The sequence below is a fragment of the Cervus elaphus genome, chromosome 15 (genome assembly GCF_910594005.1).
Source record: "Cervus elaphus chromosome 15, mCerEla1.1, whole genome shotgun sequence".
In the NCBI taxonomy this organism is placed as follows: Eukaryota; Metazoa; Chordata; class Mammalia; order Artiodactyla; family Cervidae; genus Cervus; species Cervus elaphus.
The window spans coordinates 65021247-65039581 of NC_057829.1; the positions used below are offsets into that span (position 1 = coordinate 65021247).

Here is an 18335-nt window from a genome sequence, read left to right on the forward strand (position 1 = left end):
ACGCCCCGCGGGGGAGTCTGCAGGAACAGGGCTGGCCAGCTCAGCCTCGGGCTCCCATTGGCTGGGAAGGCCGCCAGTCACTCCCTCCCGCCACCTCTCCTGGGTGCCTGGGGCTGCCGTTTGTAAACTGGGCTGGGGCCGGTGGATTCTACCCGCTCCAGTTCGAGTTCTGATACCCCATCCTGCACTACGAACTTAAAGCTTGGATCTCGGCTCGCCCAGCTCCCGCTACCTGTTCGGTGCAGGCGAGCCTAGAACCGCGTCGTTTCCAGGCCAAACCAGCTACTTACTAGGGCTTATGGAATTGCCACCTCTCTGCGGTCACCCCTGAGGCCTCAGCGAAGGAATGTCACCTGGGCAGAGAGAGAAGTGAGCCTGCAGTGGGCAGGAACTCGAGCTGGAGCCTCAGTGTGCAGCATGGATGTTCTGTATGATGACTGAGTTGAGTGTGTGTGTGTGTGTTTGAACTTTGCCTTCACATGCATCCTCCTTCTATGTCAGAGTGTCTCTCTGGCTTTCCAGTTCTGGAAAGGACGCATAGCAGGGAAGCTGGTTTCCGGGCCACCAGAAGGAGGAAGAATGTCTGATCCACTTGCTTGATGCAGAGAGAGGTACCTTGAGCTTTCTGCCCCTTCACCTCCTGGACAGGGCCAGGGGCCAGGGTCTGTGATGCAGGGATAGGGACTGGAGTCATAAGGAAACTGGGGACCCAGCGGAGCTAGAGGTTACAGAGGGGAGGATAGAAGGGACTGGAGGATGGAGGGGAGGATAGAAGATACAGAGGAGGAAAGGTGCGGACACTGAAAAGACAGAGGCGCGAGCAGAACTGGGCTGTGAAGGGGTAAGAATGTCCAGATGCTGCGAGAGGACCTTACGGGAACCGGGGTAGGAGCCCAGGGGACCAAGTAGGCAGAGGCCACGGCCAAGGTAGCCATCAAGTAAACAAGCCTGGAGGTAACCCGAGTCCCTCTGGGCTCACCGTGAGAGGATGCCCCTCCGCGCCGCCTGCCTTCGCCGGGGGCACCTAGACCCCTTGGGCAGAGGCCGGGTGCCTCCCGAGGCCAGCCAAGGGAATGCAAGTAAATGGGGCAGCTCCTCCCCTCCTCTCTCGCGCTGGGGACGCGGCCAGAACTGATTCCCGAGCCAGGATTGGCTCTGGGAGGCTGTGGAGGGCTGGGTCTAGGTAGCCAGGGCTGGGGGCGTCGCCCTTAATGACACCCATCGCCCCCAGGCCCTGCCAATCCCTGGCCTCGTCGGGCGGAGCCCCCGCCCCTCAAGCCGGTGAGCGTCACGCGTGACGTTACGCGTGATGGATGTGAAGACGGTGGGGGGAAGCCCGGAGAGGAAGGCGAGTCTGAGAGCTGCAGAACCGCGGAGCCCAGGAGTCTAGGAAAGCGTGAGCGCTCGCTGTGCCGGGTCGGTTTCGGGGGTCAGGGGAGTAGAGGGTTGAGGGCTGGGAGTCAGAAAGGGAAGCTGCCCCTGTCTTATAGGATTCAGTATCTTCGGCTCTAGGGAGATCCATGGGGCAGAGGGGAGGTTGGTTAGGGAGGGAATGTTAGGGTGGGGCTCTGTGTGGTCACACATTCAAGTGTCTGCAGCTGATGGATGTAAGCTCTGTGTGTGTGTGTGTGTGTATAAGTAAGTAACTGTCTTGGTGTACAGGGTGTGTCCACCCTGTCTGCAGGTCTGTGTAGGGCGAGTATGCTGGTGTCTCTGTGTGTGGGTATGTGAATGTGAGTGTGTGAGAGGGGAGGGTGTGTCTGCCTGTGAGGAAGTGTGGTCGGAGAGGATTAGTCATTTTGTAGGATTTTGCCCAACATGGCCAGATGGCTGCTTCAGACTTTCCTCTCTATGCTGAGTGAAGGGATCACTTACTGAATCCTGCTCCTTTAGAGGCAGGTGGCTCAGGAAGAGGTGAGTGGGTGTCCATGCCAGCCCTGCCCACCTGGGGAACAAGGAGAACTTTGGGCAATTCAGTGTGGGGTTGAGGAAGACAGATCTGGAGAGGGAACTTGTGGATGCCCGTGAGTACACCTGGCTGGCTGGCATCAGTCCCCTGTTTGAGATCCAGAATAGATAAGCCCTGGAGCTGTTGAGCCCTTGCTCGCCTCCATTTAGGGCCTAGAGTGTGGTACAGCTTATGCCATTTTTCCAAACAGCCTCAGGTGTTTGTATGTAGGCTGTGTGTGTGTGTGTGTGTGTGTGTGTGTGTGTGTAAGTAACAGTTTTGGTGTACAGGGTGTGTCCACCCTGTCTGCAGGTCTCTGTAGGGCGAGTATGCTGGTGTCTCTGTGTGTGGGTATGTGAATGTGAGTGTGTGAGAGGGGAGGGGCCTAAATCTGACATGAACATGGATGTGTGATGCATATAATCTGCATTTTTGTGCATACAGAGCACAAGAGCAGCTGCATGGGATTAGTTGCCGCTCATGCGTCAACCACACATATGTAAATCCTCACTCATGAAAATCTGCAGCAGGCCAGAGCACAAGGACATCTGCTTTCCTGGCCCTGTTCTCTTCTGTCCCCTCCTCCAGGGGCTGTAGGTCCCTGGGCTGGAACATTGCCCAGAGAATAGCTCCTCCCCCGCTTGCTTACCTATCTGAAATCACCTTGAGCTCTAGAAGGATTGGCAATAGGCCCAGGGACCAGGGCAGCACCACCAAAGTCTCCCGCATGTGGAGCCCTTGGACCCCCTCCTTGGAGTCCTCTGACTTTGGTCCCTGCCCTGCAGAAAATGGGTGAGTTGCCTTTAGATATCAATATCCAGGAACCTCGCTGGGACCAAAGCACTTTCCTAGGCAGAGCCCGGCACTTCTTTACCGTGACGGACCCCCGAAATCTGCTGCTGTCTGGGGCACAGCTAGAAGCTTCCCGGAACATCGTGCAGAACTACAGGTGACCCCTGACCCCATCTGACCAAGGGGCTCATTCCCTGCTATTCATACAGTACCTTTTGTACCTATCTCTCCTCACTTGAGCATGACCTGTTCTACTCCACCCCCTCACTCCTTGACTATCTGTCGGAATAACTGACAACTAAGACACAGAACTTCAACCCAAAGGATTTCAGGGTGTTTGGGTAGAGGAGGTGGTGTTGATATTTATGGGTAGGGGGCTGTTCTATGCTTCACACACCCTCTACAGGGACCTGTCCCTCTGCTGGGCCACCCTCTGCAAGGATGGAGGGGCTCAAAGTTGACTCCTAAAAAATTAGGAGGGCAGCCTCCCTGTTTCCAGGAGGAAAAACCCTCAGAGTACCCCAGCCATTTTTGACCCACTGGAAACCACCATGACCCATGACCTAGCATTAGACAGAAACAGAAGGGTACCCCTCTTTGTGTGGCTAGAAGGGAAATAGAAATAGGAGCCCTCTTTCTGGAAGATTTGATTCTTCCCCAGAGACAAGGAGCTCATTTGTTCTGAAACTGGGAGCCAGAGTCCTCTGCCCAGATCACCCCTGAGCTGGGTGGGCAGGGCTTGGGAGGGTGGATCTGCCCCCTAGAATTGCCTGTCAGCTCCTTGCCAACTTCTGCAGGGCCGGCGTGGTAACGCCAGGGCTCACTGAGGACCAGCTGTGGAGGGCCAAGTACGTGTACGACTCTGCCTTCCATCCAGACACAGGAGAGAAGGTGGTCCTGATTGGCCGCATGTCAGCCCAGGTGCCCATGAACATGACCATCACTGGCTGCATGCTCATCTTCTACAGGCAGGTCCTATCTTGTGTGTCTCCTCCTTGGTACTCTTTTCAGGCTAGAGGATAACCTGATGATTAGGCATGTCCTCTCTGGGCCAGTTTGGGCAGAAAATAGTGGGTGGCTGAGAGCTTGTGTTGCAATCTCTTCCATTCCTCAAAACTCAGGTGTGTTTGTGTAAGGAGGGTCATGCACAGGTCATCAGAGCAGGTTCACCGGGGCCCCTCTAGAGGGTTTGGGGATAACCTTTGGGGTTTTATTGTCAGTGTCCAAGGATGTGGGGCACTGTGGAAATAAGTGCCTTTGTTCCCTCAGGAAGACCCCAACCGTGGTGTTCTGGCAGTGGCTGAATCAGTCCTTCAATGCCATCGTGAACTACTCCAACCGCAGTGGCGACGCTCCCATCACTGTGGGGTGAGAGCTCACCCCAGGAACTCTTCTCCTGGCTCTCCATTTCTCTCTCTTGTCCCCCCAGGCCTGTGCAGCCAGTGGCTCAGTGCCCTCCTCTCAGCCTGTCACTTTCCTGGCCTGAGGAATGGTGCGAGGTCTTCTTGTGTATGCTTGAAGAGGACCCAGCCCTCTTCAAGTGGAGGGATTGGGGCTTCCAGACAGGTCTACACTGAAGCAGGGGAGACGTTTCTCTGCAGTGAGGCCAGCCTCCCATTCCTCAGTTACTGAGGATTTGACATGTCCCTGAAGCAAACAGCCACATGCTGGGTTGTTCATTTCCACCTCATTTCCTGGCTCTTCCACCCACAGGCAGCTGGGAACAGCATACGTGAGTGCCACCACCGGGGCTGTGGCCACGGCCCTGGGACTCAAATCCCTCACCAAGGTAAATGCCGCCCCCCCATTCGCTCTTTACTTACCTCCTTCTTCCCTTTCACCTCCTCCACTCAACCTACAGGCTCCCGGTAACTCTCCTCGGAGTTCCCCGCCACCCCATGGCCCTTAGGGCCACTCAGTGACACCTTTTCTCCCCCAGCATCTTCCCCCACTGGTTGGCAGATTTGTGCCCTTTGCAGCCGTTGCAGCTGCCAACTGCATCAACATCCCCCTGATGAGGCAAAGGTGAGTGGCCCCTACTTCTGGCATGTGCACGCACAGAGTGCTTGGAGGCATACCAGCTGGCCGTGCAAACTGCCGGGCCTAGTCTCCATCTGGTGCTGGGGGGATGCTGGGGTGGGAGAACCAGCCTTTGAATCTAGGCTGTCAGGGGACCCCAGGGACCAGCTGCCTGTGATCTGATCCCCACCCCTTTCCCTTCTCAGGGAGCTGCAGGTGGGCATCCCAGTGACCAATGAACAGGGTCAGAGGCTTGGCCATTCTGTGGCTGCAGCCAAGCAAGGAATCTTCCAGGTGGTGATATCAAGAATCTGCATGGCGATTCCTGCCATGGGTGAGGCAGGAGTGGCTCTGTGGGGCACGGGAGGCTCTAAGAGAAAGGGATGCCATTATCCAGGGGGTGTGAGGACTCTGGGAGCTGTAAGATTCTGGGGGGAGTGGGAGGAGCTGCTAAGGGGGATCGCCCCTTCCTGAGGGTCCTGATTTTCACTCCGTTCACTCCTTCCCTCCCTGCCCTGCTCTTCCCTCAGCTATTCCCCCAGTGATCATGGACACCCTGGAGAAGAAAGACTTCCTGAAGGTAGGTCACTTTCACTTTTCCCATCCTGGAAGTAGTGGTGCCTGGGGGCAGAAGTGACCAGTCCCCAACATCCTCTCCAGCCTGACCTAAGACTTGCTACCTGTCTGCACCCCTGTGCTCCCCCTCCCGCTTCATTAATTCATTCAGCAAGACTAAATTGAACTGGAATGAAGGAACACTGAGGGTGCAGGAGAAGGGCAGGAAAGGAGGGAAAGAGTTTCTGTCCTGAAGGAAGCTGATGTCACTCCAGAGACACACATAGGGAGGGACCATCACAGTTACACCTGGTATCATGCTCATGCTGTCAGCTGTGAAAAGCATTGAGACACATGCACACATACACACAGGTTCACACATGTGTGAATGGGACAGAACATCCCATACTTTACAGCATAGGAATATAAGCTCTGACTCATTTGATGAATCCTTTATTCACAAATATTTATTGAGTGCCAACTACACACACACACACACACACACACACACGGAGCAACAGATTGGCGGTCTCTATGGCTGGAGCAAATCAAGAAGGGTGTGCAGAGCAGGAGGTGAGTTTGGAAATGGACAGATTCATGCAGTGGGATGGGAGGGAGTGAGTGGAGGGTTAGAGAAGGCTTCCTGGAGAAACGCTCCTGGAGGAAATGTAAGAAGTGATTCTGAGAGGTAAGGGTTAGGATGGTATGCTAGGGTGGGTGTCGGCAAACATGCCTGGCTGGAGTGGAAGGTGACCAGTCACTGCTATGGGATTGGGGGAAAGAAAAGGGCCATATATCAGAGGCTTAAAGGTAGAGCTGATGGGATAGAACCACCGTGGTATGGGTATACGGGAGACACACACTGTTATATTCTCTCTCTCCCCATAGCGCCGCCCCTGGGTGGGGGCCCCACTGCAGATGGGCCTGGTGGGTTTCTGGTAAGTATATAGGAAGATAGCTAGAGTGGTGCGAGTGTCCTTTCTGTGGTGAATGTGGGTGGATATTATTGCTTTTAAGATGTTTATATATGTCATTCATTCATACAATCAGCTGGTAGGGGTCTTGGATACCTGTAAAGCATACTGTGTGTGTTAAGGGGTGAGGTCTGTTCTTGAAGGTCAAGAGTCTAGTCGAAGGGGTCCCATATCCACCATGGAAATAAGCCTTTTGGTCCCATCTCAGAGTTTCATGCACATGTAATTCTTGGTTCTGTCACTGGCTGTGGCGCTCTGGATCACTGCTCTGGAGGCTCTTTCCTCAGCCAGAACGTACTGTCATCTGTCATCGTTGGCTTTAATCAGTTTCCACCCATAGGCGCTGTGTCCAGAGATGGGGTGGGGGACTGGGAGGGAACACTCTTAGATCAGCCCCTCACAAACCTCTCTAACACTCTTCTCCCTCAGCCTGGTATTTGCCACCCCACTGTGCTGTGCCCTGTTCCCCCAGAAAAGGTAAGTGCTGTCCCTGGGCTTGGCTGGGGGCTTTGGACAGGCCCATGGGGTTGCAAAGAGTTGGACACGACTGAGGGACTAACACTTTCACTTCCACTTTTCCACACCTGTGGGAACAGCTGACCTTAGGTCCCATCATTGTGTTCCAGGAAGGGGCCTGGTGGGCATTCAGCTTATCCTGGGGGTGAGGGAATGACTGTGATCTGGGCCTCTGGCAATTGGAAGAGAAGATTCTGCAGCCTGGGAGGATGAGGGATGGTGGTCCCTGAGCATGAGGGGTGGGCTCAGGGGACACTTAGCCAGCCTGCTCTTCTGTTACAGCTCCATACACGTGAGCAGGCTGGAGCCGGAGCTGAGAGTTCAGATTCAGGAGCAAAACCCCAGCATCGAAGTGGTTTACTACAACAAGGGGCTCTGAGGCAGAGTCAGCCCCTGGCCTCCTTCCTCGCCTCCTTGGGCTGCTGCTTAGTGGAGCCTTGCTGTCCTTGCTGCTTTCCATCTGCCTGGTGCTGGGCAGAGGGCTTGGTGGGGGAGCAGCCACTGAGACCAGTGATCCATAGGCTGAGAGGTGCCCCCAAAGCCTTTTACTCTCCTCTGATTTCAAAAGACAGGGTCATATAACCCCTTTCTCCTACTCTAGTACATCTGTGTATGTACATAAGTGATAATGTGTGTGTGTACAGGCTGCCCTGGGGTGTCCTCATGTCTGGCTTCCCTTCTTGGCTATCTACCAGCCAGGGTACAGGGCTTTCTTGCCTAAACAGTTTCACCAGCCAAGTCATTTCTGATGGGACCTTGCCCCTTCTGGACATAAGAGGAGCCCCAGGATCTCATGACAAAGATTGAAGGACACTTAGCAGGCCAAACTGGGCTGAATCCTTCAGATTTCTGCTTTCTGGCTCCCAAAGCTGACTCGAGAACTGGGCTGGCGGAGGAGGACATGTGGGGATAAGGGAGGCAGGAGGCTTGTCCCATTCCCTTCATCCTGGAATGGGTCATTTCCTCTCCTCTTCTCTATAGAACAAAGGAATGTCAGCATCCTGTACTGCTCTTGCTGGCTTCCCATCCTCCCTCCCTCCCACTACAATAAGGCCATCTTAGGGCACAATCCCAGGAGTTCTTGGTCCATTCTGACATCATAACCTCAAAGCTAAACTTAAATCCCAGCACCCTCCCACAACCAAAAAGCCATGAAGGCATAGCAAGCATTCCTTTTTAAGAGCCCCCGCAGCACCCTCTGACAGAGGGAGGCAGCTGTGGGAATGGTGCTTACACTCCACAGGTGTCTGAGTGGCTGTAAGACACCTCAGGGCGACGAAGCCTGAGTGTACAATCTTAAGACAGGGGATTTTGTGTTGCGCTGATCTTGTTATACATTCCACAGCATCCTGATCTTAGTTAGTTCCTTCTCTTTCTTGAGGGTTGGTTCTGCTTCCACCCCCATCCCCATCTCCAAGAGGCAGGAGGGCCCAGGTGTCAATGGCTGGTCCAAAGGGGAGGTGCGCTTGGGGATGTAATATGTGCTGGTGAATTCACAGAGTAAAGAGTTGGACCTTGCCTCCAACTCCTGTGACCTCTGGCTGAAGTGGGGTGAAGGCCCCAGTGTGATCCTCTAAGAGCACCTTCCTGCTTCCCGCAACCAACCACCACCAGTAATAAAAGCTATGGTGCCATTGTTACTCCGTAAACTGAACATCTGTCTGTTTCTTCATTGTCACTCAGTTCCACGTCCTGAGTGCCAGGGAAGAGCCTCCTTTCTGCAGTCTTCTGTAGGGCGCCTTCTCTTCCTACCAAAGTTCAAGTCTTAGTCTCTTCCTTCCCCATTTGTAGGGAGCCTCAGATCCCAGCAGAGGGCGCTCTGAGATTAGAAAATCAATCTTCCATCAGCATCCAGAGTACTAAAGTAGGAAGGATGCAGGTAGATGGCTCCACCTCCTAGTCCCTTGGAGGAGAGGAGAGCTAGGGTGGGGGGCGGGGGTGGGAAGGGGCTGATCACACACCTACAAATCAACTCAGGCTCTGGGCTTCTTGGTTGTGGCATGGGATGGAGTGGGGACCTCTAAGAGAGGAAGGCTGAAGGGCTAAGGACTGCCTAGCTCCATCAGAGAAGTTGTTAGCGTGCCACATACCTCTACACACTCATCTCCTTTTTTTTTCAGCCTAAAGCTCTCACAGTAGGTGGCTAAGAGAAATCTTTAGGAATCTTTAGGACTGAATGGTCCCACAACAGCCTCAGGTGACCTGTTCCCCCGGCCTGAGCTCACCCATTCCTTGTGGAAAGTAGTTCACTTGATGGGCAGTAGGGGGCGACACTAGCTACTGCTCATTGAGTCCTTCCAGTCATGCCAGGCAGGCTTAATGAAACTAAGTGCTTTAAGTCCATTGTGTCTTTGGAGCTCCACAACCACCCTTGTGAGGCCAGACATATTATATCAATTCATAGCAAGAAAAATGCAGGAAACCCATGGTTCAATCCCTGGGTTGGGAAGATCCTCTGGAGAAGGGAATGGATACCCACTCCAGTATTCTTGTCTAGAGAATTCCATGGAGAGAGGAGCCTGGCAGGTGACAGTTAATGCGTCGCAAAGAATTGGACATGACTAAGCGACTATCACTTTCACTATAGCAAGAAAACAGGCTTATTTAAGACATTAAGAAAGTTGCTTACAGCTACACAACTATGTGGTGGTGAAATCAGGATTCGAGCCAAGTTGAGTGACTCTGAATCATGTGTTATGCTTTTTCCTAACCCACCAGTTAACCTGAGGTCGTTCTTCTAGTCCTTTTGACATTCCAGGGCAGCTCCTCCCTGGCCCATTTTGTTTACAGGACAGAAAAAATTGACAGACCTTTTACCAAAGCCACTGAAGAGTTTCCAGGCTTGAGGGTTTTATAACAAGGAGTATAAGCAAAGATTTCCATTCTTGACTAACTATGGGATGACAGTTAGATAACCAGTTTCAGTTGCATCCTGCCAGGGAACAGTGTTTCCCACCAAGCCCAGCTGGCACCCTGGGTCAAATCTTGAAACCTCTTTCTACAGTTATAGCTTTGGCCATTAAAAATCCCCTTGAAAAGAGGCCTGGCACTTCACTGGAAAATCTAGGCAAAAGAAATCCACTTAGGGAGTGAGGTGCAGGAATCTTTGTAAAACAAAATCATTAAGAATATTTAGTAACAATTATTGTACTCTGCAGATAAAACTAAGCCATGTTAGAGAGAAGACTGGCCAGGGCACCAGTGGGCCAGTTAGTAGGAAGGCTTTTCTGCCACCAAAATTCCTAGTTTCACACCAACTTCTCAAAAGAAAAAAAGTTTGGTTTAGGTTAACTTCACAGGTTCTTTAGGGGCAAATCCTAGTGAGGTATGCTTTCGAGACTGCTTCCACATGCTTGGAATTTTCTTTGGAAGCTAGCATTTGGGCAGAGATAGCACTTTACTCACTGGAAAGTAATCTGCCCCATTCTTGGGTCTCCTGTCTTCCTCCCAGTGCTCAGACTCTGGGTACCTTCTCTGGAAACTTGTATCAGCATCCTTGGCCTTCCTCCCCAGCCTTCTTCCTCTCTCCTGGTCCATGTTCTAAGGGGAAAAAATGGCTTGGATCTGGACACCTGGCTTACCCTGGCTATAAGGAGGGGGCCAGGTAGGCATATCCTGCTCTTTTCCTTGGCCATTGGGGCTAATGAGTTCAACATTTTTTTTTTTTAATGTATATATTTCCAATGGAGGCCAACATCTTTTTTTTTCTTCTTCTTTAATTCTTTTTTTAAATTAGAGGATTATTACTCCACGGTATTGTTATGGTTTTTGCTACCCATCAATGTGAATCAGCATTAGGTATGCATACATCCCTTCCCTCTTGAACTCCCCTCCCACCTCCCTCCCTATCCCAACCCCTTGAGGTTGTCACAAAACCCTGGCTTTGGGTTCCCTGCATCATACATCAAACTCCCACTGGCTATTTTACATATGGTAATATATATATATGTTGGAAACAGTGGCAAACTTTATTTATTTATTTTTTCAAACGTTATTTTTTTGGGTTCCAAAGTCACTGCAGATGGTGACTGCAGCCAGGAAATTAAAAGACGCTTACTCCTTGGAAGAAAAGTTTTGAAAACCTAGACAGCATATTAAGCAGAGACATTACTTTGCTAACAAAGGTCCATCTAGTCAAGGCTATGGTTTTTCCAGTAGTCATATATGGATGTGAGAGTTGGACTATAAAGAAAGCTGAGCGCCAAAGAATTGATGCTTATGAACTGTGGTGTTGGAGAAAACTCTTGAGAGTCCCTTGGACTGCAAGGAGATCCAGCCAGTCCATCCTAAAGGAAATCAGTCCTGAATATTCATTGGAAGGACTGATGCTGAAGCTGAAACTCCAGTACTTTGGCCACCTGATGCGAAGAGCTGACTCATTGGAAAAGACCCTGATGCTGGGAAAGATTGAAGGCGGGAGGAGAAGGGGACGACAGAGGATGAAATGGTTGGATGGCATCACCGACTCAATGGGCATGAGTTTGAGTAAATTCCGGGAGCTGGTGATGGACAGGGAGGCCTTGGCGTGCTGCTGTCCATGGGGTCACAAAGAGTTGGACACGACTGAGCGACTGAACTGAACTGAATATATATTTCAATGCTATTCTTCCAAATCACCTCACCATGTCCTTTCCCCGACTGTGTCTAAAATGTCTGCGTAGAACAGGTGGTTCGGGCTAGCTTTAGCTCCTGCCCTGTGGACTTATGCCAATCAGACTATCCTAGTCCCGCCCTGGCTAGTGCCCTACTTGTTAAAACCAAGTCCCATTTCCTCCCAGTCAAGCTTGTCAGTCTCACGCCAACCCGCCCCAGCGGCCGCTTGGCCGTAAACGAGCCACGCCCCTCGAGAGGAATATAACCACTCAGAAGCAGAGTCCCGCCCCTGCCGTGGTTGCTGTCAGTCCAAGTTCGGTTGGCTCCGCCTCCTCCCCGTTTCCCGGGCAACGGCTTTAGCGCCGTTGGCTGAGGATGCCGTTCACTTCGCTTACCTGAGCCTGGAACCTGCGTCACAGGTCACAGATCCGCTTCGTTGATCATCTGGGTCCTGGGCCGTTAAATCCGCCAAATCCCCTCCCTAGTTTTCAGTTTCGAAACCCACAAGCGCCCCAGCGTCCGCCTTTTGACTTCCCGCCCAGAAATACGCGAGGTTTTCGAGGAATCGAGGCCCTTCCTGGGTTCCAAGGCCTCTTTCCCCCTCCGTCCCCCCACCCCCCCGCGGCCTGTGAAGCTGTTGACTCTACATCTTGCGCCTTCCGCGGTCTTTCCGTCTCTACCCTTGCGTGCCACAGTTCAGTAAACTTTGCTAAGTGTGGCTCTGTGCCCAGCGCTGAGTAGAAATGGACTGTTGGGTGAAGAGTCCCATCCGACCTGCTGGCACACAGCCAGTGCTCGGCAGGCGGTCTCCTCTTCGTCAATCTCCTTGCATGTTGCACTGATCTCGGGTCCTGAAGCCGAACAATCTTTTGCTAGAAATTGTGGAGGAGCCTCGAACCAGTTGTATCATTTTGCCAAAGAGAGCCTCTGAAGCTGCCCCCTTCACTCTTTTATAAATATTTTTTCCTCACTGGCAGCCCCAGTCCAGGCTGCCAGAAGGACAATAGCAGCCACAACTTCAGGCCACAGCCTCCTCAAGCTTTCTCCTTCCAGTCTTCCCAGCAACATTTCCCAACTGAATAACAACGACCAGGAGAATGGGGGAGGAACTGTGAATAATTTAGACTATTCACACAACTCTGTCCTTCCCCACATCCCCTCACATCCAGTAGGAAGATAACTCCGTCTGTAACAGGCAACACTGCAGCTCCTTCAGGGTAAAGTGCTTATGAAACAAGAATTTGCTATTTCAATCTATAAATTAACCACCTATGCTGTTTTCTGACTGAAGACCTCCCCTCCTCTGTCACCAGCAAATCTTCAACTGATAACTTTTATTTCCTAGAAGGAGCACTACTGGTTTGGCTTATAGTTGAAGTTATTTGTGGACAGCAGTAGCGAATGATTGTGAATAGCTTCATTAAATTGAAAGGATTCTGCCATAGCTCTCAGAACCAGAGATGGAGCTAATCAACCAGGCCTTAGAAAAGGCAAGAAGCTGAGCAGTTCCGGGGGCCTCAGCAACGGGAGTACTCAGACACTGTCAAAAAGGTAACAGCTTCAGTCTCTCTGTTCAAGTTTCAAAAACTGGTGCAGCTTAGATCAGTTGTCTGCCCCTAGGAGGTAGCCAGAGGTCAGGGTCAAAGGGCATTGTGCATCATCCTTCAGGTCCCTCTCTGTGGTTGGGGCTGTTCTCAAAGAAGGGCAGTTATCCTGAGCTGGGAATTAACCTGAGTGGTATTTGCTACAATATGTTTTCCTATTGATCCTATACAAATGATTCTCTCCAATCTAAATGAAAAAGCTGAGGGCAGGCAGCATATCTTCACTATTTTTTAAATTGTGATTAAAAAAACATGTAATATAAACCTTACCAATCTTAACCACGTTCAAGTGTACAGTTCAGTAGTGTTAAGTATATTCACATCATTGTGGAGTAGATTTTCATAACTTTCTCATCTTGCACGTCTGAAACTCTATACCCATTAAGCAACCACTCATATCTTCACTTTCACTGCAGCTGTAATAGTGCCTGATCCACAGTAGGTATACGCTACATGTTTCCTGAATAAATGAATGTGGAATCCAAAAGTGCTGTAAACCCCACTCACATATTTGTCCAAGGTTAGTTAGTTTACTGACACAGTGGCTCTCAATCTATTTTACTCCTCAACAAACTTAAAAGACATGACATATTCACAACAGAAACAGTGGCTCACAGCTTCAGGGATTTCCAGCCTATCCTCCCAGGGAGATATGTCAGACTCTTGGGAGTAATGTGACTTGATAAGTCCCCTAGGCAAAGTGAAGCTTGTTCCTAGAGATGTTCCAACATGTGATAGCCAGCAAGAGAAGGAACTCAGCCCTCCCTCTCTGTGTCTCTCTAGGAGTCCTAAATGCAGGGAGGTGAGGGACAGAATATCTAACATGTAATCAGAGCCACTGTCTCCAACTCTGCTGTCTATCTGCTTCCTTCTACACACCAATACCTTTTCCTCTTGGCAGTTTCTGTGGTGCTGACCTGCCTTCTGCCTCTGCTTCTTGGAGCTGGCTCTGAGCTGCCATCTTTTAAGGTATGCTGGGAAAGAGACATCACCTCATTCTTGTTTGGTTTCCCACAGCAGAGTTGCTGGTCTCTGGTGATATACTTTCATTGTCATGACCTCCTTTCCAGGGTATCACGGCACAGTAGGATCACGGGTGGTGGTGGGTGGTGGTGATAAAAGATTAAGGAACTGCTTTTTATGATAATCAAGCCTTCTGTGTCTGGTTCATCCTGCTAGACTTGATCATCACTGCTAGTGATTTTCTTTCAGAGCCACATTCTGCATTCTGGCTTCTAACACCTGAACCCCCAGGCTATCAGACTCCCCTGTTTATATGACCCACAAACTGTGGATAAGATTTTAGTTCTTTTCCTTTGGCTAAATCAGATGACTTCTTACCAGTCCATCCTAAAGGATATCAGTCCTGAATATTCCTTGGAAGGACTGATGTTGAAGCTGAAGCTCCAATACTTTGGCCACCTGATGCTGACTCATTTGAAAAGACCCTGATGCTGGGAAAGATTGAAGGCAGAAGGAGAAGGGGACGACAAAGGATGAGATGGTTGGATGGCATCACCTACTCAGTGGGCATGAACTTGAGTAAACTCTGGGAGTTGGTGCGTGCTACAGTTCATGGGGTCGCGAAGAGTCAGACATGACTGGGTGACTGAACTGAACTGAACTTTTCTAAGACTACTGAGAAGGCTTGTTGCTTAAAGAAAACAGGTAGACTCTCTAAGTCTGTGGTTTCCAAACTGTATACTGAGGCACCCCAGAGTGCCACAGTAAACTCAGGACTTCCAGGGAAACCCCAAAATACTCAATATTTCTGGGACACTGCACAAACTACTAGCTCAAGGTAGTTCACAGTTTCAAAATTAGATTGTGCTACCTTACTTTTTTTTACTTACTTATTACCAAATTCACACTTAAACTGAAGAAAGTAGGGAAAACCACTAGACCATTCAGGTATGACCTAAATCAAATCCCTTATGACTATACAGTGGAAGTGAGAAATAGATTTAAGGGACTAGATCTGATAGACAGAGCCTGATGAACTATGGATGGAGGTTCATGACATTGTACAGGAGACAGGGATCAAGACCATCCCCATGGAATAGAAATGCAAAAAGGCAAAATGGTTGTCTGAGGAGGCCTTACAAATAGCTGTGAAACAAAGAGAAGTGAAAAGCAAAGGAGAAAAGGAAAGATATTCCCATTTGAATGCAGAGTTCCAAAGAATAGAAAGGAGAGATAAGAAAGCCTTCCTCAGTGATCAATGCAAAGAAATAGAGGAAAACAACAGAATGGGAAAGACTAGAGATCTCTTCAAGAAAATTAGAGATACCAAGGGAACAATTCATGCAAAAAATGGGCTCAATAAAGGTCAGAAATGGTATGGACCTAACAGAAGCAGAAGATATTAAGAAGAGGTGGCAAGAATACACAGAAGAACTGTACAAAAAAGATCTTCATGACCCAGATAATCACAATGGTGTGATCACTAACCTAGAGCCAGACATCCTGGAATGTGAAGTCAAGTGGGCCTTAGAAAGCATCACTACAAACAAAGCTAGTGGAGATGATGGAATTCCAGTTGAGCTATTTCAAATCCTGAAAGATGATGCTGTGAAAGTGCTGCACTCAATATGCCAGCAAATTTGGAAAACTCAGCAGTGGCCATAGGACTGGAAAAGGTCAGTTTTCATTCCAATCCCTAAGAAAGGCAATCCCAAAGAATGCTCAAACTACCGCACAATTGCACTCATCTCACACGCTAGTAAGGTAATGCTCAAAATTCTCCAAGCCAGACTTCAGCAATACGTGAACCGAGAACTTCCAGATGTTCAAGCTGGTTTTACAAAAGGCGGAGGAACCAGAGATCAAATTGCCAATATCCTCTGGGTCATCGAAAAAGCAAGAGAGTTCCAGAAAAACATCTATTTCTTCTTTATTGACTACGCCAAAGCCTTCGACTGTGTGGATCACAATAAACTGTGGAAAATTCTGAAGGAGATGGGAATACCAGACCATGTGACCTGCCTCTTGAGAAACCTGTATGCAGGTCAGGAAGCAACAGTTAGAACTGGACATGGAACAACAGACTGGTTCCAAATAGGAAAAGGAGTACGTCAAGGCTGTAAATTGTCACCCTGCTTATTTAACTTATATGCAGAGTACATCATGAGAAACGCTGGGCTGGAAGAAGCACAAACTGGAATCAAGATTGCCAGGAGAAATATCAATCACCTGAGATATGCAGATGACACCACACTTATGGCAGAAAGTGAAGAGGAACTAAAAAGCCTCTTGATGAAAGTGAAAGAGGAGAGTGAAAAAGTTGGCTTAAAGCTTAACATTCAGAAAACTAAGATCATGGCATCTGGTCCCATCACCTCATGGGAAATAGATGGAGAGACAGTGGAAACAGTGTCAGACTTTATTTTTTGGGGCTCCAAAATCACTGCAGATGGTGATTGCAGCCATGAAATTAAAAGACGCTTACTCCTTGGAAGGAAAGTTATGACCAACCTAGATACATATTAAAAAGCAGAGATATTACTTTGCCAACAAAGGTCCATCTGGTCAAGGCTATGGTTTTTCCAATGGTTTTGTATGGATGTGAGAGTTGGACTGTGAAGAAAGCTGAGCACTGAAAAATTGATGCTTTTGAACTGTGGTGCTGGAGAAGACTCTTGAGAGTCCCTTGGACTGCAAGGAGATCCAACCACTCCATCCTAAAGGAGATCAGTCCTGGGTGTTCATTGGAAGGACTGATGCTGAAGCTGAAACTTCAATGCTTTGGCCACCTGATGCAAAGAGCTGACTCATTGGAAAAGACCCTGATGCTGGGAGGGATTGAGGGCAGGAGGAGAAGGGGACAACAGAGGATGAGATGGCTGGATGGCATCACCAACTCGATGGGCATGAGTTTGAGCAAACTCCGGGAGTTTGTGATGGACAGGGAGGCCTGGCGTGCTGCGATTCATGGGGTCGCAAAGAGTTGGACATGACTGAGCGACTGAACTGAACCTTACTTTCAAAGGTGTCTTTGCAAAACTGGGTTTTTGATGGTTGCTATGACAAAAAACAAGAACTACACAAAAGTCACTGTGGAACAGGAAATGATGGCAGTATCCAAGCTGATTCCAAGATTTGAGAAGGTATGCACAGCCCAACAGGCACACACTTTCCATTCATTGGTAAATAATCGGACTTAAGGATAATGTAAAACCATTCTATTTTTCTTCCAATTTATGTGTGTTAGGTTTTCAAACAGCTGCACAAAGAAGTTAGGATGTAAATATTAAGTTGTTGTGGAACTAAGTATTTAAAGGGAATTGTTAGATATTTCTTTTGGCCTAGAGTACTGTGAAAAAAAATCCTGAAAAACTAAGGGCTCTATTAACGTAGAAAATTTGGTAACTCCTGCCCTAGATGAATGAAGGAAGAAATGAAGGACTATCACTGGGTTGCATTTGGGTCTCAGACTTGCCCTCTCTAAGCTCCCCACATACTGTGCCTTTGTGGGAAAATTTTCTCTTATTGAATTCCTTTCTAAAAATTAATTTAAATTTAATTTTTAAAATTTATTTTTTAATAGTAAAGCTGTTTTTTTTTTTTTAAATGTCTTGTGTGGACTTTCTCTGGTTGTGGCAAGTGGTGGCTACTCTCTAGTGGCAGTGCACGGGCATCTCGTTGCAGTGGCTTCTCTTGTTGCAGAGCACAGATTCTAGGCCTGCAGGCTTTAGTAGCTGGTGTGGAGCTTAGCTGACCAAGACATGTAGAATCTTCCCAGACCAAGGATCGAACCCATGCTCCCTGAACTAGCAAGCCGACTCCCAACCACTGGACTGCTAGGGAAGTCCTCTTACTAAATTCTTAATAATTCCTTCTGGGGAGTTCTAACCTTGTTTCAGTGATCCAGTGGTTCACACTGATCAGAGGGTGGTAGAGTGTCCCTAGGGACTGGGGATGGTGCTGCTAAAGTTGGAAGCCAGAGCTGCCTTGATGGGGTCAGCTCAGATCAGAAGCAAAGGAGAGAAGGGAGGCTGAAGACAGCAGGGTCCCCTCCTTGCCTGGCTCCGCTCTGTACCTTCAGCTGAGCTGCATCAGGTAGCCCAGCCTCCTTGGTAAAATCCCCAGAGACCTGCCCCACACTAAGCCCCCTGGAGGCCACGCTGGGTCCGTTGGAAGAATGGACGCGCTATCTCGCGGTCGCTCGAAATCTGCTGGCCTTTAATCCGCCTCTCCCTGGGGAGGGAGCGGGTGGATGCTGGTGAGGCCCGGTGCTGGATTACTCTTCTTTCTCCTTCCCCGCCCGCGTCCTTAGGTGACTGGTGGGCGCCTTCCCGGCGCGAAGACTGCAGAACCCGCGGGTCCCTAACTCCC

At 49.7% G+C, this 18335-nt stretch overlaps 1 protein-coding gene across 3 annotated transcripts; it reads left to right on the forward strand.

Moving 5' to 3' along the window:
* Positions 1-153: 153 nt before the first annotated feature.
* SFXN3 (sideroflexin 3) lies at positions 154-8458 on the forward strand. Of its 3 annotated transcripts, none has more exons than XM_043926446.1 (12): positions 159-611; positions 1232-1396; positions 2734-2897; positions 3538-3708; positions 4010-4108; positions 4454-4529; positions 4680-4765; positions 4966-5093; positions 5290-5339; positions 6203-6252; positions 6718-6765; positions 7087-8458. In XM_043926446.1, exons 3-12 carry the CDS (start codon positions 2737-2739, stop codon positions 7181-7183), a joined length of 966 nt encoding a protein of 321 aa, XP_043782381.1. In that variant the 5' UTR covers positions 159-611; positions 1232-1396; positions 2734-2736; the 3' UTR covers positions 7184-8458. The 3 variants fall into 3 exon arrangements, with proteins under 3 accessions (XP_043782383.1, XP_043782381.1, XP_043782382.1); XM_043926447.1 differs by having other exon boundaries at positions 162-611; positions 1232-1416; XM_043926448.1 differs by lacking the exon at positions 2734-2897 and having other exon boundaries at positions 154-611; positions 1232-1416.
* Positions 8459-18335: the final 9877 nt, after the last annotated feature.